Source organism: Halichoerus grypus, chromosome 10, assembly GCF_964656455.1.
Source record: "Halichoerus grypus chromosome 10, mHalGry1.hap1.1, whole genome shotgun sequence".
Taxonomy (NCBI): domain Eukaryota; kingdom Metazoa; phylum Chordata; class Mammalia; order Carnivora; family Phocidae; genus Halichoerus; species Halichoerus grypus.
In genome coordinates, this window is record NC_135721.1 from 123,609,380 (window position 1) to 123,633,541 (window position 24,162).

The window sequence follows — 24,162 nt, forward strand, 5'->3', positions numbered from 1 at the left end:
TTGTGGTCCAAATTGTTTCAGGAAGGCGTGGCCACCTCGGCCTCCCAGGAGAGGCTCTCCCGGGCCCGCGTCACCAGCTGGCCCCCTGGAGTGGAAACAGGTGGTCGTCTTTCTGCCGCGAGAAGAGGCAGGCTTTCCGTGTTGCAGGGGAGATGGGCGGCTGTCAACACTGGGATCCTAGCAGTGAGGCCAGCCCCGCACAGCAGTAGCACGGTGGGACCGAGGGACGGCAGGGAAACACCTGTGCAGTGGGGCGGGGTGGGCAAATCTGCACTATTTAAATGATCGTTCATTCTCTTGCTCAATTTGGTGTAGAGTGAAATTGGCCCATGTGTGAATGAAGCACACCCTCCCCCCCACCAATCTGCAGCTCTTTGTCCTTGGCCGTGCCACCGCAGGATGAGGGGGCCTTGCTGACAGCCACCGAGTCACTGGGGCACCTGGACGCAGGAGCGTGCCGTGGGAAGAGCCCTCGTCTGGGAACTGCCCATCATGTGACCTTGGGGAATGTCATCCCTACCTGGGCTTCAGTTTCCACCTCTGTAATATGCTGGGTTCACCTGGAATCCTGCCCCCCACACCCCCCACCCCCGTGCATCTCTAGAAGGGTTACATGCCCTGCCCCCTAAGGTGCCCGTGGTGGGCATACTGGCATCACGCAGCACTCAGCTCCTTCAGACCCCACCTACCCTTGGCTTCCCAGACAGAACTCTCAGCACAAAGCGGAGCGAGCCAGGTTAGAAAAGCCAAAAACTTTAATTTTCAACATGAGCTACATGGTCATGAACACAATGCAACGTGACCCACGCCAACCCAGGGGCCCCGGAAACCCTCCCTCCCCAAAGTCCCGAGCAGCTCCTGCTCCCGGAGAGGGAGTGAGGGAAAAGTGGGTGGATGGAAAGGCCCCCAGCCCGAGGACCCGGGGCCCGGCCTCCCTGCTACCCCCTCAGGAGGCGGCCATAGAGTGAAAGGGTTCCAGATGTGATGCCTGAGGCCCCAGGTTCGAGTCTCCACTTCGCCCTCACAGAAGCTAGGGGTACGATGGGCACAGTCGGCCTCCCCCCACCCAGGGTGTGAGTCAGATGAGCTCGTGGACATGGCCGCTTTCCGTCCACTCTAAGGTGCTGTTATGCAGACAAGGGGCCCTCCCAGAGAGCCGAGGGGATCGTTACGGGGGACGGGAGGGGGCTCGGTCCCCTGGGCCTGGCACAGAGCTGCTGCTCAATAAATAAATGCAGGTGGCCTTGCCTGACGCGACAGCTGTGCTCCAAAGGGCGGGGGGCTCAGCGCCGCCTCTGAACACTGAAGGTGCCCAGGAGCTCCTGGTTTAAGGAACCAGATGGTGAATCAGCTTGTAAAGTGTGTAACCACCCCCTAAACGATCTGCCTCACCTCCTCATACAGCTCTCAACTGCTGGAGAACTGAGTTCTAGTCCCGCCTCAGCCATGACCCCACAGTGGGACGTTAGCAGGTGCCTTCCCTCCCGGGGCCTCAGCTCCCTCCTCGTTAAAGCGGGGCTGATAATGCTGGCCCCTTCTACTGCCCAGGGGCTCTTGGGAGGGTGTACTTGGTGTAAAAGCACTTTGAAAGCAGAAGTCTGAAAAGCACTACAGGAAGGTCAGATGTGGTTACATGTGAAGGTTTTGTGAGGCTTAAGATGAGGTGTACCACGGCCACCTCACTCTCACACAGCCCCAGGCAGGAAGTGGTGCTTCTCACCTCCCTCAAGTTGGTCCTAGGGGGTTATGACTTCTCCCTCAGCGGGAGCCCCTACCCAGACAGACATTGAGGCCTAGACCAAATCCTGTGCACCCTCAGTCAGCTGGGCCAGACCCCAGGAGAGCTTAGTCTCTATGGCAATTCTCTCCCTCAAACCCGGGCCCTCGGAGATGGAACCAAGCAGGGCTGGGTGGCCCAGGGCTTAGAGGCCACAAACACTTATCATGGCAGACATGCCTGGGCAGTGGCTTCCGGTCCCAAGAAGGAGGGAAGCAAGACAGAGCCCCTGTTCTGTCCCCATTGATCATTTGCTGAGGGGTCTTGGGCAAGTCACTTCCTGATTATGGGCTTTAATTGCCTCACCTCTCAGATGGGCTACAATTTGCCCGTCTTTTCTGGGCCGCTGGGAGGCTCTATAGAGAGAAGGGAGGAGGAAGTATTGTGGGAAATGGTGGCCCCATCTGGTCCTGCTCTGGCTCCAGCTCAGCCTTGGGTGGGAGGAGGCCCAGGCTGGGGGGTGCCATTGAATTCACAGGTGATCCCAGAGGCAGGCCTTACCAGGCCTCAGTCCTCATCTATAAAATGGACTTCACTAATGGTCCCAAAGGCCCTTTCCCATCTGTATGAAAAGCGGATTCTGGCGAAGGGAAATGGAGACTTCCTCCCACAGTACCCTTGCATGTGACTTTTGGCCCAGTGATTGAAAAAAGAATCAGCCCCTATAGACCCCAGCTCCCGGCTCCCAAATCTCTACAATTCCCTGTCTCTGCTCCTCTCCAGATGGAGTGTGAGTGGGCAAAGGATCAATCAGGCAGCAGTAGGGACAGGCTGGGCTTGAAGGTTCCCCAAAGCTAATACTGAGAACAGTCACCCCCTCCCCAAACCCCCATCTCTTGGTGAGGCCAGATAGTGGTTCCCGCACCAAATGGTCAGAGCCCCTTGGAAGCAGGGCACGTGCTCACAACAATTATACAAAGAAACAGGGCTCCAGCCCCCACCCCACCCCACCAGGAGGTGAACTGAGATTTCACAGAACAAACAAGAAAGTCATTGAGGGGGGCCCTCGGTGACCACCCCCAGGATGTTGTTATTGCTTTGGAGCGCGCTCTCTCTCTTTATAAAGGCTGTGCAGACACCAGAGGGTAGGCTCGGGCCAGGTGTGGGGGGGTGCACCGAGCCCTCTCTCCCTCTGTTTGGGACAGCCAGGCTCTGCCCCGTCTTTGAAAAGCTACCTCTGAACAACCAGAGCAGTGACGGCTGGAGAGAGAAGGCGCTCTCCTGGCTCAAAATATTCCAAATGGTGAGTAATAAACGAACAGCAGAGAAATCACACTGGTTAAAAAAAACAAACAGGGGAGGGGCTGATTCTGGGCCTCAGATTGGAGGCCATCCAGAGCCCTGCTGCCTCCTGCCCCAGCCTTGGGATTCCACCCAGCACAATCCCAGGAAGCTCAGGAGAGCTCATCGATAAAAGAAAGGGGCATCTCGGTCTCCCCTTCCCAGTGCAGCATGGGAAGCTCCTTGGAGGCGATATAACTCATCCAGAACATTAAAGGCTCCCCAGGGCTTAAACAGGTAGAGGGGAGGGGAGGGAAGGGAGAGGCGGGAAGGGGTTCCAGGTGGAAGAAATCACCTGGTCAACAGCCTAGAGTGAGGCCAAGGACGAGGCGGGACTAAACACAGCTGGGCATCCCATGGTGGAAGACGTCGTCTGATGGAGCCCAGGCCTCTCCACCGAGGCCCACAACCCTCAGGAGTGCTTCACAAATAAATCCGGAACCAAGGATAATACATCAGAACATCTGAGTATAAGGGGCAGCTCCAGCTCCAACCCTGGGGGTGGGGGGAGGGAAGAGGAAGAAGGGCTGGCCTCCCATGACCCAGGCTCCAGGCCCAGACCCAGACCAGTGGGGAGACGGCTGTCTCCTCTCCACCCCGTCCTGGAGCTCTGTAAGGACTATATGCAAGCTAAGAACAGGCCCCAGGGCCTGGAACACTAACTCTACCCAGCTAACCTGGACTACGCCCTACACAGCAGGGACTGGGTAATGAGGGGTGGTGGGCTGCTGGGTGCCTCCCAGGGGGAGGTGGCAGAAATGTGCTTCTACAAAGAGGGGCCAGCCTGTGTCCTCCCAGCATGCAAAAGGGCTTCCGTAGGCCTCGGGGAGGGCCGGGCCAGGAAGGCAGCTACCCAGGCCTGCTTGAGAAGGAATCTCCCGATTCTTACACTCATGAGCCAAGGTAGTTGAAGCCGGGGCAGTGGGTTCTGCCCTTAGTACAGGATGGTTTGTTTAAAAAGACTAAAATAGGGAAGCTCTGTTACCTCCCCAGACCCCTAGCCTGGAGGCAGAGGGGTGGACAAGAAGACCTCTGACCTCATCCAACGAGGAGGGATTCTCCTATTTGAGAAACCCTTGCCTTGGCACCACCAGTCCCAATCCCAACTTTACTCAGACTCCCTCTCCAATCCAGCGTCCCCAAAATTCAGAGATGGTGAGCTCTCTGGACTTGGGGTTCTCAAAAATCAGGGTCCCGCAGCTCCTCCACCAAAACGCAGACGACCCAGTTCTTTCCAGTCCACCATTTCCAAACTAGCTTGTTGCAATCCTATGGAGCAGGGCACCCTGGGGGTCTGTGCCAGGCCCAGGGCACCACCTCCTTTCCTTTGGTCCCTGCTGGACCCCAATTCCTAGAGCCACTGGAAGAGGGGCAGGCAGGAAGGGACAGACAGATGGACTCAGACAGGCTGCGGCAAAGCTCCTTCCACGGGCAGGCGGAGGGAGGCCGAGCTCCTCTTCAAGTGGGAGGCTCTGGGCCCCCCGGAGCTGGCTCCGGATCCTTGCAAAGCTGCCCCATCGGCTTTGGGGCAGGAGTAGCTGCCTGAACCCGGTGCCGCAGGAAAGACACTTGCTGGTAATTGGCACCATGGAGATGGCCGCTGGGTTCTGGACTTGGCTCCGGGCAGCGAGCTTCCGAGGAGGCAAAAAAGGGGGAGCAGTTGGACAGTGTCTGGGACAGCAGGATGGTTTGCTCTGCCACCTCAGTCTTTCCTTTCTCCGGATTGCAGCCACATCCACCAGGTCAAGAACCGGCCAAGTCAAAAGTGCAGCCAATCCCGTTGGGAGAGGGAAGGTCTCAGGGGGTAGGAGGCAAAGAGAGGGTGAGGAGGGGCCCTGGGGGGCAGGTTTCCCCGTTCTGCTTCCCCGCTGTGGGGGAGAACCCCGTCCTCCTGTATTCAATGTGCCCCTGGGCCTGGGGTCCCAGGTTGGGGCTGGGCGTTCTCCAGGCCTTGTCGGGGAGCCCCCCCTCAACCCCGGCCCTAAGATCGCTCACCACAGGGCCCCACGGTGCTCTCAAGGGACAACTGGGACGCCTGCCGGAGCAGGGGGCCCGCAGCTGGGTCCACCATGGAGGAGGTGGGGAAGAGCTTGTACCAGCCCACGGCTAGGGTGGTCAAGTCCAACTCCTCCAGCAGCACACGGGCCACACCCATGAACTGCTTCCGCTCCATCCGCCCATAGTTCCCCCACACGATCACCTGTGGGGCAAGAGACACTGCGAGTCAGATCCTGCCAGTGCCGCTCACAGGCCCAGAACCAGACCCCAGGTCACCCCCATGCCCGCTGCATTTCTGAGTCCTGGGGCGGCCACCGCCTTAGAATGGCTCGAGCCTGACCCGATTTTCCTGGCTCTTGCTCGCCGAGCCCGCTGGCTTCCTGCCTCCCATCCAGCCCTCTCCGTTCCTCCCTCCACACCCTCCTCTGTCTCCGACGCCAAGCCTTGCGGGCTGGCCCTCCATGGTGAGTCCCCTGCCTGGTCCCCTCAGCCCCACCCCCACCAGGCCCTCCGCTTCCAGATCCTTGGAAACCCCTCACGTGAAACAAAGTTTTAAAAGTGGCTGATAGGGGCGCCTGGGTGGCTCAGATGGTTAAGCGTCTGCCTTCAGCTCAGGTCATGATCCCAGGGTCCAGGGATCGAGCCCCACATCGGGCTCCTGGCTCAGCGAGGAGCCTGCTTCTCCCTCTGCCTCTGCCTCTCTCCCTGCTCATGCTTTCTCTCTCTCTCTGTATCTCTGTGTCTCAAATGAATAAATAAAATCTTTAAAAAAATAAATAAATAAAAGTGGCTGATAGACGCCCTTCCTTGTTTCCAACAGACTCCTTTCTGCAGTGCCTTCCCTGTTGTGTGGCCAACACTCTCTCTTGGGGCAGCCAGTTGGGGGGTTCCTGTGGCTGCAGGACCCTCGTGTGCTCTCCTGTGGCTCAGGTTCTAACTCCGTCCCCTCTGTGAAGGTGGGCTGGCTCAGTCATTCCGTAGAGCCTGTCGGTGTGCACACACAGCTTCTGGGGTCAGACACACGTGGGTTCCAATCCCAGTCCTGGCCTGGTGGTGTGGGCAAGGCATCTAACCTCCTGGGGTCTCCGAGTTCTTGTTTCTAAATGAAGTTATCCCCAGTTTACCTCGCGGGGAAGGATCAAAGGAGTGGATGTGAAAGCTCCCCGTAAACTCTCGGCAGCTCCTCCAGTACCCGGGGGAGAGAACAGCGGGAGCCCACGCTACCACACACTGCATCAGAAACTGCCGCAAGGCGACGCTGGCCTTAGAGTCGATCTTCCCAACAACCCTACAAAATGCTCCCGTTTCTGTTGTTTCAACGGAGTCTGGGAGAAGTTAAATCATTCGCCCGAGGTGGCTCACCTGACCAGTCTTCAGGGCTCCCTGGGCAGCTAATCAAAGTCCATCTCTAGTGCATGGATGGATTCATTTTAAACCGGGGTTATGGGCTCACCTGTGTTCCCCCAAAACTCATGTTGAAGCCCTAGCCCTCAGAATGTGACTGTAATTTGGAGACAGGGCCTTAGATTCAAATGAGGCCATTAGGGTGACCCTAATCCAATCCCACTGGAGTTATAAGAGATTAGGACACACGGAGAGACCACAGGGGTGCATGTGGGCAGAACAAAAAGACCATGCGAGGACCCACAGTGAGAAGGTAGCCGTTTGCAGGCCAAAGAGAGAGGTCTTCGAAGAAACTAAATACCGTGATCTTGGGCTTCTAGCTCCACAACCATGAGAAATAAATTTCTATTGTGGAAGCTACCCAATCGGTGGTGCCTGGGTACGGCAGCCGTCACACACACTCCAGCTGGTGTTCGGGGCTCACGCATGGTGCTGGTGGGTCTGTCCCACTCGGACGTCAGTCAGAGAGCTCAGCGGCCAGGACCCCATTCAGATGTCTGTCGCCCCCCCCCTCCACATCCCAGACAGGGCCGTTCTCTGGAGCTTCTCCGAAGATGCTCAGGCCAGAAGGCACAACCCTCCTCTGGTGGACCAGATGTGGCCCCTAGATGGCCTTCTGGGGTTTTACACTGTATCTGCATGCCTCTAGGCTGGAAGACTTTTTCCAAGCTTTTGGACAGGGATGCACAGTAAGACCTTTACAGCCTTATACAGCGAGTACGTGGGATTCCCAGTGGAAGCAAGTGCCTCACCAACTACGACTTGCCTAAGAATGACAAATGTTTTCTTTCCATTCCATTAAACAAGCAAACAACTTGTTGAGAATCGCTAAACTGATTTCACAGCACACGGATGGGTCTTAACCCTCAGGTTGAAAAAGTCTGCCCTGGACACGCCTGGGCTTCCCCGTTTGGAGAAAGTCCCGCTGTGCTGACCACTTGCAATGCTCAGGGCCTGCCCTCACTCGCTTTGCCTGCCCTGGTTAGAAGCAAGACCCGGAGGCACCAGCTAGAGTGCCCGAGTGGCGGCTCTCAGACGGCGGGCACGCGGCTCCTGCAGGCATCCGACCTGGCCCTGCCAACGCCCACGATGGGCGGCTATTCCCAGCTCCACGTGTGAGTCACCCTGAGGACCCTCCTAAGGGCCAGGGGACCACACGCCTCTCTGGATCCTCAACGCCTCCCAGTCGATGATCTCTGTGCTCCAGGCCAAGCCCCGGGCTTCCAGAATGGCTGCGTCGACGGTGGATAACAACAAGAACAATGGCAGCAGCTACTGCAGACCTTCCCTGGAGGTAACACGAGCAACCCCTTCTTACAGATGAAGGCGCTGAGGCTCAGAAAGGAACCTGTTCCAAGTCGTACCGCAGAGCTCAGATCGACCACGGTGCTCTACTTCCTCCAGCGGAGGCCCTCCGGAGACCTCCCCTCTCCCTCAGGAACTGCACACACCACCCCCTCACCTGCAGGACTTTGCCCTGGGGACTCTCAGGAAACAGCAGCACCTGGTTATACAGCGGGTCCAGCGACTTGCGAGCGACTTTGGTCTTCTTCTTGGCAATGCAGACGCCGTTCTCCAGCAGGTAGGCCTTGATGTAGGCCGCTGAGGACAGAGGCCAGCAGGGTGACTTCCAACGGGGCCCTCAAATGGTGGGCACACGGCACAGCAGAGCGAGGCTGCCCACCCCCTGCTGAGGGTCAGACTGCCCCCCTCTGGGGTTTTGGGGGGGCAGCCGCAGGGGTGGTAGATACGGATGATGGGGTGCAGCCAGCATTGGGCGGGGCCTACTCCACCCCCTCGGGGGGGCTGGCCTGCCTCCTCCCTGCCTTTGCTCACTCTGCTCTTACCTCTTTCCTCTCTCCGTCCCTGATTTGCTCACCTCTTCCCCAGCTCCCACAGTCATCACGGACACATTCGGTCAGCCTGGGTGTGCCAAGCACCCACGTATGGGGGTATAGCCATACACAGGAAAGCTTCTGTCCTCCAGAAGCTCAAACCAGTCGGGAAGACCAATAAAGTCAACTGACAATCTCAAGAGCGTCCCCAGAACAAACCCTAAACCACTAGTCCCGTGTGAGTCACTAGAATTGGGACAAAGGGGTCCCCCTGTAGTTGGGCCCGATTTTCTCTCTTCTAGACCCAGATACCCTTCAGGACCTCCTCCCCGACGTCCACCCTTGCCTTGGAGAAGGAAGGGCAGTCCCCACACCTGGCAGTGTCTTGGAGCCTGGCTTGGCTGTCAGTCCCCGAGCCTGGATGATGTCCACTTCGAGCTGGCCATTCCGCTCCTGCAAGCCGATCTCCACATCCCCTGCAAGAGACCCCAAGCAAAGGGACTGGGAAGTGGCTCATAAGCTCGCCCAAGGGCTCAGCCCCTCCTCTCTACTTAGAGATGACACCCCCTTCCCCTGCTCCCAGCCCAACACAAGACCAGAAATAATTCCAACATGAGTGCCCAGGCTCTGCTGAGGGCTTGGCGGGTGCGGACAGGGCTCTAAGCTGGGTGCTCAGTGGATGCAGCCAAGGTAGAGGGGGCAAGGAGAAAGACACAGGGCATGTGGCACCCCACCCCCGAAACAGATCTTGGGGCACTCACCCATCGGCGTGGTGGCCAGGGTCTGGCGGCCCACAAACTGCGCTGGCCCCATGCTGCCGAGGAAGTCGCTGAACTGCGCATCTGACGCCAGGCAAACTCCCCCGTAGTTAAGGCTGCAAGAAAGAGGAGACAAAACCAAATGTTCCCCGGCGCTGACTGAGGACTCTGATGACTCAGGCAGTCACCTCCAGAGCTCCCCTCAGTCCCCAGGGATTCTGTCCACATCCATCACCCAGCCTCAGGCAGACCTCTGTCCTGTGTCTCCCTCCTTCCTTCTATGTTCATGGCCCTAACATCTCCACTTCGACTCCAAAATTCTAGGGCTTAGCTTTTGTGTCCTGTACCATCCCCTCGCTCTCCTCACCAAGCCTCAGGTTCCACCTCTAAATGGGTCTGATGGTACCTGCCTCTTGGGGTGGTGGTAAGAAGCCTGGGAGATGACGCTTGTCAGTGCCCGGTTCCCGTGGCTTAGTGCCACGACACTGGTTGTGTGGTCCAGAGACCAGCAGCATCTCCCAGGAGCTAATTAGGAACAAAACTGCACCGCACTCCACCCCTACCTGCTGAATCGGAGTCTGCCTTTTAACAAGAGCCCCCGCAGACTTGTTTGCACCTGACCGTTTGAGATGCATAGGACCAGTGGCTCGACCTCAGAGGCCTGCATTTGTTGCTGCTACGGGGCTGCCCAAAGGCCACTGCCCTTTCCATTGGGATGAGACCTCAAACCTGCTTTGAAGAGCCCCCTCCCCAAGGCACTGATTCCCATGGAGCAGAGCACAGCAGGCTTCAGGGTCTGGGTATGAGCTCAGCCTGGCCGATCAGCACATTCCTCCCCTTGGCCAGTGCTGGCTCAGAGATCTGCGCGTGGCCCAATTCAGCCCACAGGAATCTGGTTAGAAGCTTCGTGTGAACTGCGGGGAGTGAGAAGCTCTCTTTTCCCACCAGACTTGAACCTCAGACAGAAGACTGGAGCCATCTCGCTGCCATCCGGAAGCCATCAGACAGGTGGCCTTGCATAAGATCCTGGATCAAGTTCTACCTGAAGCAAGATACATCATCTCTTTTTTGGTTCCATAAGTCAATAACAACTATTATTATTACAAATTATTATTATTTTGCTTCAGCCAATTTTGAGTTAGTTTTTGTCTCTCATCTCTGAAATGGGAATAATAATGTTCCCATTTCCTAGGTCTGTTGTATTAAATGAGATGAGTATTGTTATCTTTAGGAGCAAAGCACCGGCAGCCCACTTCCTCATCTGACCCTCGCTCCAATCCCAGGAGGTTGGTTCTTCACATTTATCACCACTGTTCAGATGAGGAGGCCCAGGTCCTACTCCGCCTAAAGCCACAGAGCTCCCAGGGCAGTCAGCACTTGAATACAACACTCCCAATGCCCATCCCTGGTGACTTTCCACCTGGGCAGGTCCCACGAACACTACTGGACTTTTAACAAGTGCCTACTGTGTGCCAGGTTGCCCGGCAGCAGCCAGGGAGGTCTCTGAGCAGGAGGAGGAAACCGCCTTGGGGCCTCGAGGGCACAGTATGCTTGGTTCGCTGCCTGAGAGCATCCCCCCCCACCAAAGCCCCCCTCTTTGGAAACCTGCTAGGATCTCAGCCTTGAAGGAGCAGGAAGAGCTTCCAAGGAAGGTGGGGTGTGGGGATCCACTCCACACATGTGTCCCGTCCCCTCCTGCTTTGAACCACTGGTCTGCCTTTCCCAAGGGACAAGACCCTGTACACAAGAACCGACCATTTTGCTGGGGAAACGTGTTGCTCCTGAAGAAATGACTAAAGAGGACAATATAACAAGACACACGCAGTCCCCGGCCCACCTACTTCAGGCTGGGTACCTCAGTCCCAAGGGCTTACAATGTGCCAGCACCCTCGGGGCTCCAGGGCTTATTCAAGTCCTGTCCTCATGAGCCATACCGTCTGGTGTGACTCCTGCAGTGGCTCTAGGGAAACGGGCATGATTTTATTTAGCTAACATCAAGGACACTGGGGTTCAGCGGGGGAAAGCCACTTGCCTATGGTCACACAGTGATAGGGTGGAGAGGCAGGATTTGAACCTAGGTCTGCCTGTGGAAGACACCTTTCAGGCGGCTGCCATGGCATACAATACCCTCCCCTTGTCCAGGACTGGTCCCAGTATGCAGGTGGGCTCCTGGAAGTCCGGTATGCTTTTCTGAGTGTGGGGAATGCTCTGCTCATCTCTTCCTCCTGGAGAGACAGCTTAGTCTGTCTCCTAGCCTTGTAAGCAAGTGTGGCCGATGTGAGCTGAAGGGATACAGGCCCCTTCCAGGCCTAACCCCCACGCCATCCGTTTTGTGCCAGCCTCAGCCAATGACAGTAATGCCAAAGGCCAGAAATGCCTGGGGCACTCACCTGGGCCACCGTGCGCTTGCCACAGACATCTCCCCTCTCCAAACCAATGTCAGGACTGGACCCACCCTTGTGGTTCTTACTATGATTGCAAGATGCCCCTCAGCAACAATCATCAGGAAACTTTAAAGAAATAAAGGCTTATTACCTACAAGACCTGGGAAATTGCACAGCACACCTGGGGCTACACAGCGAGGTCGTGGGAAGGGGGGCACGAGAGAGAGCACAGACCAGGGGTTCTGCTTTTATTGGGGTCAAGGGTGGAGGCCTAGGGGTTCAGGGCTCACTCTTTATTGGTGAATTTAAAACATAAGAGCGGAAACTTAAAGCACGGGAAGAGAAAAGACAAGTGGCCTAAACGGTCAGCTATCGAAAATCAATCAAGATCTCTAAAACAAAAGAGCCTCAACTGTGGAGGAGGTGGCCCCGCTCTTTGTGTCGCTGACAAATGTGTTTGCCTCTTTGAAATGAATGCCTCAAGCAATCAAAGCTGAAGTCAGGCGCTGCCATTACAGAAAAAGAAAAGAAAAACAAAAACCTGCCAGGGCTCACAAGACACCATCTCATACCCATTGAAATGGCTACTACCAAAAACAAAATAAAATTAAGAAAACAAAATAACAAGTGTTGGCAAGGATGTGGAGAAATTGGAATCCTTTGCACTGTTGGTGGGAATGTAAAATGGTACAGCCGCTATGTAAAACAGGATGGCAGTTCCTCAAAAAATTAAAAATAGAATTACCATATGATCCAGCAATTCCACTTCTGGGAGTATGCCAAGGAAATTGAAGGCAGGGTGTCTGAGACACATTTGTACACCCATGTTCACAGAAGCATCATTTGCAATAGCCAGGAGGTGGAGACAACCCCAAGTGCCCACCAGTGGATGAACAGTCTATACATAAAATGGAATATTATTCAGCCTGAACAAGGAAAAGAAGTTGTGACACATTTTACAAACGGGGATGAGTCTTGAAGATGTCATGCTAAACAAAATAAGCCAGTCACAAAAGGATAAATACTAGGTGATTCCACTGACATGAGGTATTCGAGCAGTCAAATTCAGACAGAAGGATGGTTGCCTGGGGCCCCGGGGGGGAAGGGAGAATGAAGAGCTCATGTTTTATGCGGACAGAGTTCACTTTAACAAGATGAAGAGTTCTGGAGGTGGATGGTGGTGATGGTTGCACGGTAGGACTGTACTTAATGCCACCCAACCGACACACCTAAAAATTGTTATGACGGCGCCCGGGGGGCTCGGCCGGTGAAGCATCTGACTCTTGATTTCGGCTCAGGTCATGATCTCAGGGCCGTGAGCCCCGCGCTGGGCGTGCAGCCTGCTTAAGATCCTCTCCCTCTGCCCCTCCCCAACCCCACCTCCTCTCTTTAAAAAGAAAAAAAAATTGCATGCAACGCCAAGTCACAGGGATGAAAGGCCCAGCACAGGGAAGACAATCAGTGGTACTGTAATAGGCTGTATGGGGACAGATGGTACCGAAGCTGCGGCGAGCACAGCGTAATGTACAGCGTTGTCCCATCACTATGCTGCACACCTGAAACGAGTGTCACACTGTGTCAACTCTACTTCAATTAAAGAAACTGTTACGATGGGGGCGCCTGGGTGGCTCAGTCGTTGGGCGTCTGCCTTCAGCTCAGGTCATGATCTCAGAGTCCTGGGATCGAGCCCCGCATCGGGCTCCCTGCTCGGCGGGAAGCCTGCTTCTCCCTCTCCCACTCCCCCTGCGGTGCTCCCTCTCTGTCTCTCTCTGTCAAATAAAATCTTAAAAAAAAAAAAACTGTTACAATGGTGAGCTGGTATCCTGCGTATTTTACCACAATTAGGGGAAAAAAAAAAAACTTCACATATGATCTTCTCTTCCCCCATCAGGGACCCTAATGATGGTGAAGCCACAAGAAAAAGGGAGCCTGGGCCCAACGACCAGAAACACCTGCACTGAAATTGGCATAAACAAGAAACGAACGTTTTCATTCAGTCATTGATTAAAGAGGCCGGTTATGGCAACTGGCTTTACTTAAATACAGTGCCCCTGTCCCCTGGCCAGAGCTGATGGATCCATGGCTTAGACACCTGCCCCAAGCTCGGTCAAACAAAAATTCTCTTTGGGAAACAAAAAAGGAGAATCCCAGAGACCGAAAGTCATGAGGACTGAGCCCTGTGCGTGGGCCTCACCAAGAGCCCCGAACTAGTCCCCCAGTCCTGGCTGCTCAAGTTCCTCCCTCACCCATGTGAGGTGCCTGAGCGGTGTCCAGTAAATTCGGTTTCTACTTAAGTTATTGGCAGGCTTGATGGCAGAATGATAATTTGACACTGTAGCCTGAGTGCTTTTCCTTTTCATGATCTCCTACCATCCCTGCCACCCTCTTCCACTGCCTCAGACTACTGCCTCAGACAAGTAATAACCCAGTAGAAGGCAGAACCCAGTACAAGGCGGTCAGATTCTTGGCCTTCCAGTTGCAAATCCAAGAAGAAACAGACTTAGAGGGATATGTGCAAAAACCAGGCTGTCCTGTCCCCAAATAAACCAACGACGACTCCCCAGCCTGAGGGAGCAGTGGAAGTCAGGGAGGAGGGGAGAGTGGGGATGCTGGAGGGTCCTCGGGGAAGGTCTGGGTCCCTGGACGGGGTTGGTGGTGCTGAGACCTGAGGGGAACCCCCACACAGGCCTGGGGAATCTGAAAACAGAGGGGACCTGTGCCCATCCTTCCTATTGGGTGGAGCTAAGAAAAGGGCATGATGCTTTGCAGAAATGGCTGCCTGGTATCTTGCAAGTGACCCTGTGTCTCTGAGGCTCTGTGCGTCCCTTCAAGCCCCAGAGAAGCATATGTTCCTGCCGCACCCGAGAGAGGGCCAAACCAAGACAGGCAGAGGAGTACTGAATCCAAGCAGTCCGGCTTCTGAATCTATTATCTCAGCAATTATGCAACAGTCTCACAGAGAAAGTATGGAGGAAATAACTTAAATATCTAGGGATAGAAATGTGTATTCTTGCAAAAATCCTTAATTAACAGCACCAAGGCTAAGACCTAGACTCTCTCACGACTGGTGACATGGGCCTTCCTCCTCGGCCCTGTCTCTCTTCCACCCTGTGCTCCTGGCCATCTGTGAGGTCCAGGCTCCACTTTGTAAGGAGAGTCTGGGCTCCAAAAGCCCAAGAAACGGTGGTGCCTCTTGGGGTCCAAGTCACTAAAGGGTCCAGCCTCCCAGGCAGAGCGAGGCTTCTGCAGCCTGAAATTGAAAGTTCCCTCCAACATCATCATTGTCTGCGCCTCAGTTCCTGGTGGGATTGTGAGCAGACAATGGGGAACTGGCAGGCCTGGTAATTAGCGGTAATTGTTTATAATATCTGGGAGGCTGCCTGATTTCCCATCCCAGGGTGCCTCGCCGGCTGCCAAGGAACCAGGCAGACGCCCCAGAAACCCTGAACGGGTTATCACAAACTCCATGGGGCTGGAGGAAGGAAGAAAGTGGTGGCAGATTCCTGCCGGCCTGAGGACCGACTGTACCAGAGATCTCACTCCACCTCGGGGTCTTCCCGGGAGTAGCACAAAAGGCAGAGGACACAAAGTCCGAGCTGGTTCTAGTCACTGCTCACCTGCTTGCTGTGTGATCTCTGGCAAGCTGCTGGTGTCTCTGCACTTAAATCTTCTCATTTGCACACAAGACCACGCCTACCTCCCTCTTGGACAGTGTGTGCCATTCGTTCCGTGGGTGCCTTTAAAGCCTCTACCAGCTTTAAAGGTTTCAAAAATCTCTGCTCACAGGGTCCATTCGCAAAGGGGTGGGAAAGAGCCTGCTGAATTAAATACCGTGCACATACTACTACTTAGACCATGCCCTGTATGCAGTAGGAACTCAATAAATGTTCACTGCCAAACCCTTCCGCTGGTCCCAAACTGGGAAAATACAGTGACTGAGACTGGACTTTGGCCTAAGACAGACCTTGGATTCCAGTGCTGTGCAACCTGGGGTAAGTTTTGTAACCTCTCTGAGCTGCTGTTTCCTCATGGATGAAATGGGGATAAACCGTAATCACCTTACTGAGTTGCTGGGGAGAGTCAGTGAGATCGCGCGGGCAGGGTGCTCAGCACGGGACCCAGCACACATTATATGCTGAGGAATAGATGCTGGCACCTGCTGTCTGGCCTGGGAGAGCCTCTTCTCTCTCTCCATGGTACTTTCATGGCACTTCTGACTCCAGACCTGTTTGGAAGTGCAGCATCTGGATGCCTGAGACCAAGCCCAGGCCATGGGGGGGCAGGTGGGATGGGGGAGCACAGGGGGAGGGTTGCAGCAGGTGGTTCCTCTGGAGGACACACGCCAGCCACACGGGTGGAGGCACCGGCCTGAAACAGGATTACAACCCGTGGGCCGCTGGCCTTTTATTTTGTGTTAATGGTGAAATAAGATTTCCTGCATTTCAAATCTTGTTAGTTTTGTTTGTGGAGCTGAAACCCATTTGTCTTTTAGTATTAACCTTTGAGCTCCGCTTGGCCCCTGGATTTTCTGTGCTCTCGACAGTTAAAGAAGTAACTGGGTTACTTGGGGGTTGGCTCTTCTCTCTTCCGGATGGATCACCTGTCTCAACTGCATCCGAAATTAAAAGGCTGTACAGCCCTCATGGTGATTATAGGTTATGTGGCTCTGATAGGTTTTAGTAGTTTATGGGTTCTCTGTTCTTCCATTCACTGTCTGCCCCCATGTTTCCTCCCATCCATCTGCCCTCCCACAGACCTACGGAGGAGCCTCCACTACACTATAGTTTGCTATCATGCAAAACAGACATTCCTAAAAATCACTCTGCAGGGCAAAATCCTTCCAGAAGAAATCACAGACCTTCCGGGGAAAACAGGGTTAGGGGCACAACACGCAAACACTACGTCAGTATCACAGATACACAGACACACACACAAGAAAGACGGGAACATAGTAAAAATGGTAGCACAGTCTTTATACACATTAAACGGTTAAGAAATGCATACAGACTACAATAAATACGGTGCTTTACGTAGGCGACGTCCTAAAGTTTGCTTGTGGAAAATGTGTGTCGGAAGGATTTCGGCCCAGGAGTTGCTGCAAAGTGGAGGAGGAGGGCTGTCTGGAACGGCGTAGGAAGTTGCAAGGCCCGGTGTGGACGGGACACAGGGCAGGAGCTGCGGGAGCAGGGGGAGCTGAGGGGTGTCTGGTTTACTCCCATGTGGGTGCAGTTTTCTGCGTTCCCCTCGTGTTTCTCATGGACGAAACGCACCTGAGCAAAGGCGAAATCTGTATTGTGCTCAAGCTACTCCCTAATACTTCAACTGTGTTGGAACAAATTCACGTTTTCAAAACAAGCGGTGTCGCAGAATTGACTGTATGCCAGGAGACACAGAATCCACAAGCCCAACTCCCGCTTCTCAAGCATCCAGACGTTTCCAAACCTGCCCCCAAGCACATGAGTGTGGCTCATGGGCATGATGCCGGGGATTTGATTTACTTTTTTATCCATCCAATAAATAACAGAAAGGGAAACCAAGGCACAGAAATGTTACACAACCCCAAGATCACTCTGCTGGAAACTGGCAGTCTGGCTCCAGAGAGCATCTGCTTAACCACTCTGCTCTGCTGTGTCTACGCGCCCTGGGGGGACCTTCGCCTTGCCCAGGGCAGCACGGGGCGGGGGAGGGGGAGGGGTTACTGTCCGGGCTCTGGGCGCTGGATTTGAATCCTGACCACACCCCGCCTCACCCCCGGCTTGGAGCTGTGGAGGTACATTCTTCACCTCTTGGAATCTGGGTTTCCATTTGGGTGGGGCAGGAATAAACAGGATACCCCTCAGTGCCGTTGTTAGTACTAAACGAGATGAACTTCTGAGAACTCACTCTGGCACAGTCAAATGTACCATAAATACGAGTGCTTACAAAACGGACCGCCCCCCCCCCCCCAGGTCTCCTGGCCCAGAGCCACATGTAGTCACAGGCTGTCCTTCAGGTATGGACCATTACAGAGCAGAGGTGGGCAAGAGAAAGGGGGTCCCAGCCACCCACCGGGCCTCTGGGGCCTTTGGTGATTAGGGAAACAGCCTTGGCAAAGACATGACCCCAAGCCCAGGTGCGGTGGTCACAGTGACCCAGACGCCCAGGGAACTGGATGTCGGTGACCCAGACACCTCAGGACAACGAGGGACAGAGGGAAGGAGCAGGAGGGGCTGTGGGAGCCGGCTTCAAGAGCTTCTGGCACCCAGAGAGGATGCTGGGGCCCTGATTCTGCGTGATGGAGGCTGAGAAAGGGCTGGAAGGAGTGGATGTGGGGGTGCTTCTGCTCATAGCACCTACCCATTATCCACCAAAATTTGCAAAATGTCACCTGTAGGCCAGGTCCTAGGCTGGGCAGGCACTGAACTCGGTGCCTAGTGGGACAGACAAACACACCCGTGACCATCACGACCGAGGGGTGGGTGCTGTGGAGGGCAGAACAGGCCGCGGAAGCTGCTCATGCAGCCAGAGGATTCACAGCCCTTACCGTTCCCCCTCGTCTGCCCACACCCAGGCAGACATTGCTAATCAACCTCCACACCCCTGCCAAGGCTGGATGAGGCTCCAGAATCCTTTTCCACACAGCAGCCCAGGGAGCTACTATCAATTAACTGGAGTTGGCACAGGAGATGAAGCCTATGTGCCAGTTCTGAGCTGAGATCTGGAAGAGGAATGAGTCAGAGGGAGGAGAGGTGGGAAGGGCAGTGCCAGGTAGAGGAAGCGAAGACCTGCAGGGGAGACGGAGGGGAGCGTGAGAGGCTCAGGGCGCTGGAGCTGGGGGCACATGGCCGGGGCCTGGCGCAGGTTGGCAGGGGTCAGCAGAAGTGCGTGCTGAATGACAGACTGGAGTTTCGACCAAAAGGGAGGCTTGCGTGCATCCAGGCAAGAGTGAGGAGTGGCTCGGCTCTGCCAAACCCACAGCTGTTTCCTTCCATCCTTAACACAGAGAACTCCAATTTTCAACCAGGCAGAAAGGGGCTCAGGGAAGGAAAGCCCTTCCCCAGCCCCAGGAGACACACCAGGACCAGTCCCACCTGCTGAAATCTAGGGAGGGAAAAGCTAAAGGGACTCACTGAGCCACCACACCACGCTGGAAGCGTCTACCTCCCGAAATCTTGATGGACACAACCATTAAATGAGGGAAAAAATCAAGTGTAAAGGTGAAGGGCAGATTCCAAGGCCCAGATTTGAAGCCTGGCATTTGAAGTTACTTACTGGCTGAGTGACCTTGGGCAAGTTAATTAACCTCTTTTGGCTTCTGTGTCCTCGTCCGTAAAATGGGGACATTCACAGGCTCAGCGTCATCGGGTTGCTGTGAGGATTAAATGGGCCAATATATATAAAAGCGCTTTGCACGGTGCCTGCCCATGGCAAGTGCTCCATGAGGCTTAGCTCTAGAACATTACTCCCACTGGGCCAGGGCCTCTCAACCTCCATGTGCACACGGACCACCCGGAGAGCTTGTAAAGCTTCAGATTCGGATGCAGTAGGTCTGGGGTGGAGCCATTGCATTTCTAACAAGCCCCCAGGGGATGCCGACACGGCATTTCTAACAAGCCCCCTGGGGATGCCGACACGGCATTTCTAACAAGCCCCCAGGGGATGCCGATGCTGCTGGACTGGGGGCCACACTTGGAACAGCAAGCCCTGATGTCACTGTCAGCTAATATGAGGCAGTCTGGAGCCCAAGGATCTTCACTGACAGAATGGCCCCGCCCATACGCATCCCTTCCCCAGCCCAGAGACCTGGTGAGGATGCAGTATTTCCAAAGTTCTCTACGCCTGTCCTTGGCAGCTCTCACCTCACTGCGAGCTGCTCGGTCAGTGCAAGGCTGGGGCTCCCAGGTGCCCAGCCCAATTGTCTAGCACACTGTAGGTACTCGATCATGTTTGCTGAAAGAAAAATCCCTGTGCCCACTTGCAGGAATACACATGCCAGTGATCCAGGGCACAGGCAGACAGATACAGATCCAGCAGCGCCAGGGGCTGTGGGCTCGCAGGGGCTGCTCGAGCATGCTGGCTCCTCGTAAGGCTCAGCTGGGCTGGCAGGAGCCCAAGGGGAGGACAGTCACACCCCCTCCTATTTCAGAGCCTGGCATCTGGGTCCTACCAGTGCCCAAAATACCTCCAGAACAAGGAGGAGGCCGACCACAGCTCCACGTGCCCCCCCGTCCTTTCTATGCCCCTTCCTTGCCCAGGTGTTAGGTGGAGTGGAGGAACCTGGCTAGGCTCCATCAAGACTCAGACCCTCTCTGGAGGGCAAGACTCTCCCCTCTGCTGGAACCAGCACCCTCCAACCCACCTGATCCTTCCTCAGCTGGGCTCAAGATATGCACCCCAAAACCTTTTGATGATCACAAATGTCACAGCCAACATCAATCCCATGCTTGCTCTGTGCTAAGTACTTTACAGACACAATTGCATCGCGGGTGGCTCCCTGCGTCCAGTAAGATGCAACTGGCCACAAGGAGCAAAATACCCCACTAACGGGCTGAATCAACAACAAACAATAATCAAAGCCAGTAATAACAGAATAATAGGGCATGCTACGTGCCAGCCACAGTCCTAAGCGCTCGTACATATATTAATTCATGTAATCCATACGACAACTCTAAGAGTAGTCTTGGTGTGCTATTATTGTCCCCTTTCCATAGATGAGGAAACTGGGCTTACAGAGGTAAAGTAACTTCCCCAAAGTCACACAGCTACTAAGAAGCAGAAATGAGGCACAAACCAGGCCTGTCTGACTCCAGGGTCCTGGCCTGGAATCTCAGACTCTCTGGTCCCTTAAAGCACATTACAACAAATGACAAGAGCCACCTCCCAAGCACCTGTCACGTGCAGGCATCAGCTCATTTCTCCTGCACGACACCCTCCTGTGCTGCTCTCCCTGGACAAGTCACGTGGCGTCTCTGAGCCTTCTGTAAAATGGGGCTCTGGGTTTGACTCCCCGCTCTTGCTCCCTGCACCACGCTGCCCTCCCTCTGAGCTGCCTGCGAGACCAACAGACAAGATGTCGGCCAGCCTCCTGGAGCTTAAGAGGCCAAGGGATGTGCCCAAGGCCATCTGGGGGGTCAGTGGCAGAGCCAGGACTAGGCCCCAAACCTCCTGACCCTCTGGAACTCGGCAGAGACCCACAGCTACCCCGATGCCTACAATATCTTCCTCCAAGTGTTGTTGCCTTGCCAAGTTTCTCAGGTTAAAGAAAACAGTTGTTCCCTTCCTCCTCCTCCTCTTCCTCTCCCTTCTGCCTGTCCTCCTCCTCTTCTCGCCCTCCGGAAAGCCTCCCGAGGAAGTGGGTGGGACAGCAGCATCTGCCAAGGCAAGGCCATTCACAGAGGCCGGAGATGCCCAGTTTAGGAGGGGCTGGGGGTGGGAAGGCTTCCAGCCAGCAGGAACCCCCAGCTGGGAGGCAGTGTCAGAAACGGGAGAAGAGCAGAAGGTGGTGGCTGAGCCCCAGCCGCGCCCCGGTGTCTGCCCCCGGACAAGCCACTTAGCCAGTGCTGCCCAACAGAACTGTCTGCGAGGGCAGAGATGCTCTATACCTGCACTGTCCCAAAGAGTTGTCACTGGACACTTGGAATATGGCCAGCGCGACGGAAAAACAGAATATTTCATTTTATTCCATTTAAATTAATTTAAATAGCCACGTGCCTAGCATCCACTGTACTGGACAGCACTGCTTTAACCTCCCCAAGCCCCAGTGTCCTCATGAGGGTGACGAGAACCCCCATACCCCTGGCTGAGTATGGCCAAGACAAGGGAGCGACGCGTTGCCATGGAATGAGCCCCCAGTGGGAGTCAGGACTCCTGAGTTCCAGACCCGTTAACGTGCTCTGTGATCTAGGACAAGCTCCCCAACCTCTCTGAGTGCCCTGGTCATCTGTACAATAAGAAAGTCACTTGGGAGCAAAGTTTCTTTGCTAGGGATCCATGGATGGGCTCTAGGGGAATCTGGGAACCCGCTCTAATTATGAAAAGAGTATGTTTGTACGACTGTGTATGTGTGTGAGAATGTGTGGGACTGTGTGTGTGTTAGGGTGTATGTGCACATATTTCTCAGGGGAAAGCAGGCCCAAAACTTGCCCAAAATTCTCAAAGAGGTCCATAATTGCTACAAAGATGAGATCCCCCCAGTCTGGAATAGTCTTCCCTCAGGGAACCTTTAAAAAATGGAGTTCCGAGCTCCACTCCCAGAGACTCTGACTCAGGGCACAGGGCCTGCAATCTGGAGCGGGAACAAGAACCCAGTGGTGCTGACATACAGTCAGGGAGAGAGAACGCTGGTGAGGAGGCGGTCAGACCTAATATTTTATGGTTTGACATGTGTGAAACTCCTTATCAAGCAGTATTAATTATGTATTTTTAAAAACCAATCATGATTTAAGAAACTAAGAAAGTAAGGAGGAAAGAGTAACATCATGATAAAACCCATCTCGACCCCCTTCTTTATTTTTGCCAACACTGACGTACGGCACTCACGTGCCAACACTGTCCTCTGCTTTCTGTAAATAGAAACCCACCGAATCCTCACAACGCCCCTCTGAGGCTGCCCCTATTACCCGGTTTTACAGATGGGAAAACTGAGGTGCTGAGAAGGGATGTGCCCAGGATGGTGCAGCCCGTGGGCCGTCAGGCGCCGGAGGCTGCCCCACACTGCTCTGCGGCACCCCTGGAGCTTGCTTGCCCTACCACCTCCCTTCTGCACGACCGCAGTGCTGAGCCAATGCCCCGCCGGGCCTGAGGCTGAGCCAGGCCTCCTGGTTGGCGCTGCTCAGCCCCTCCCACCCCACACCACAGGGGCTGCGAGAGCCAGGAGGGCTGGCAGCGGGCCGGGCCCCACACTCACTTGCCCTCTGAGCCGTAGCTATTCATGCTGTCCTCAATGGACTCGTGGCTGGCCTGGCGCAGGGTCCGGCTGGGCATCTCCACCGCCAGGCCGGTCTCCGTGCTCCTCTGGATGGCCCCCTTCAGCCTCCGGCTGTCCCCTTCTGGGCAGAGAGGCCAAGAGAGATGGGGAGAGAGACACAGGGCGGGAAGGGACAGAGAGACAAGTCGTCTGGTTAGTGGTACAATGGCTGGTGGCTGCCCAGTGTCGCCCCGCCCCCTCCAGCCCACCAAACTCCTCCTACCACCTGCCTCACTTGTACCCCCTCCCTGGGGCAGCCCTGCCCTTCATACCCACCCACCAAGCAGCATCACAGGAGTCCTGTAAATGGACGGATTCATTTACAGGTCCCTTTTCTCCCTGTTGAATTCAACACTCCCCTGCAACTCTCTACAGATCATTTCTCCTCCTCTTCAGCTACTCTTTACTGAGCACCTACTATGTGTCATACTCTGCTGAGTGCTTTGCATGGATCCGGACCAGGTTTTCCCCACCTCAGCAACAACTGGCGTTTTAGACGGGATCCCGCTGAGTTGTCGGGGCGCCCTGTGCATCGTGGAAGTTCTATCAGTATCCCTGGCCTCCCATCGATTCGATGCTAGTAGCACCCTCCGGTCCAGTGGGGCAATCAAGAATGTCTCCAGACATTGCCAAATATCCCCTGGGGTAGGGGGAGCGAGTCACCCCTGATTGAGGACCACCAATTCGACCAGTGGCTCTGAAACCAGACTGCCCACGTTCAAATGTGGATCTCTTTCTCACTGGCTGCGAGACTTTGGGCAAATCACTCAGCCTCTCTGTGCCTCCATTTCCTCCACTGTAAAATGGGGAGAACAACAGACTTAAAACAAATGGCTCTCTGCCCTTGCTATTCCCTCCCCTCAAACACCCTCTCCTCTGCCAGTAGCTCACTCCTTTGCTTCCACTCTGTGATCAAACGTCATCTTAGCCAAGGCCTTCCTTGACCATTCTCTGGCCCCTACCGCCCCCTGCCCCCCTCTGTCCTATCACCCTGCTCTGGCTTTCTTCCCAACACCACCCCAGACATGTCTGTGGCATTACTGGTTTATCGAGCAGCTTCCTCCGCATAGCAGGTGAACTCAGGACACGGTACTTTGCTTTGTTGACTGTTGAAGCCCCAGGGCCAAGAAGAGGGTCCAGCCACAGTAGGTGCTCAATTAATAACTGCTGGATGAACGGATGTCTGCCCTGAGAGTGGTCTTAATCCTCAACCCCCGTGAGGTAGATGAGTCTGTTCTCCCAGACTCAAGGGCATCAAGGACACAAGACACAGAGGTTAAGCCACTTGTCCACACCCATAGAGCCAGAAAGGGGAGGGGGGGGAATGACGGCACCAGGAATTGACCCCAGGAGGGTCTCTTTGCTCCTTGCTCCACAGCCTGGTGACCAGGGTGAGTTTTACATCTCCTGCCCCCCTGCAGACTGCGGGTGTACTGGAGGTGAGGCAGATCTTTAGGGGGATCTTCCCCATGTCTCTACGAAGTCTGGAATGAACTCATATACCTCAGGGGCTTCCTCAGTGCTGGCTGGCCAACCCACCGGAGCAAAGCAGTGTCACCCAAACCCCATCATCCTGCTCCCCAAGAGGTAAGGGGACCTGGGTCTGCGTGCCAGGAAGCAGAGCAAGACCAGGACCCTCCCACTGGCCTTCTCCTGGCCTCCCTCCTCCTTCCCTCCCTGACTTTGAAACACACACAAACACAAACACACACACACACACGCACACTGTGTGTGTGTTTCTCAGAGTGTGTGCCCACGTTTGTCTCCCACATGTATCTGC

At 55.0% G+C, this 24,162-nt stretch overlaps 1 protein-coding gene across 2 annotated transcripts in view; it reads right to left on the bottom strand.

Moving 5' to 3' along the window:
• Positions 1-737: 737 nt before the first annotated feature.
• The window catches only part of RIMS4 (regulating synaptic membrane exocytosis 4), a 61,220-nt gene continuing 37,795 nt past the window's right edge, over positions 738-24,162 (bottom strand). Inside the window, exons 2-6 of one of the 2 annotated variants that reach the window (XM_036096081.2) lie at positions 22,323-22,464; positions 9,057-9,169; positions 8,670-8,771; positions 7,923-8,062; positions 738-5,258 (exon numbers count right to left, since the gene is read on the bottom strand). In XM_036096081.2, the coding sequence (XP_035951974.1) occupies positions 5,040-5,258; positions 7,923-8,062; positions 8,670-8,771; positions 9,057-9,169; positions 22,323-22,464 (716 nt within the window). In that variant the 3' untranslated portion in view covers positions 738-5,039. The remainder of the gene's footprint in view (positions 5,259-7,922; positions 8,063-8,669; positions 8,772-9,056; positions 9,170-22,322; positions 22,465-24,162) is intronic. The other variant, XM_036096082.2, reaches the window with a different exon arrangement.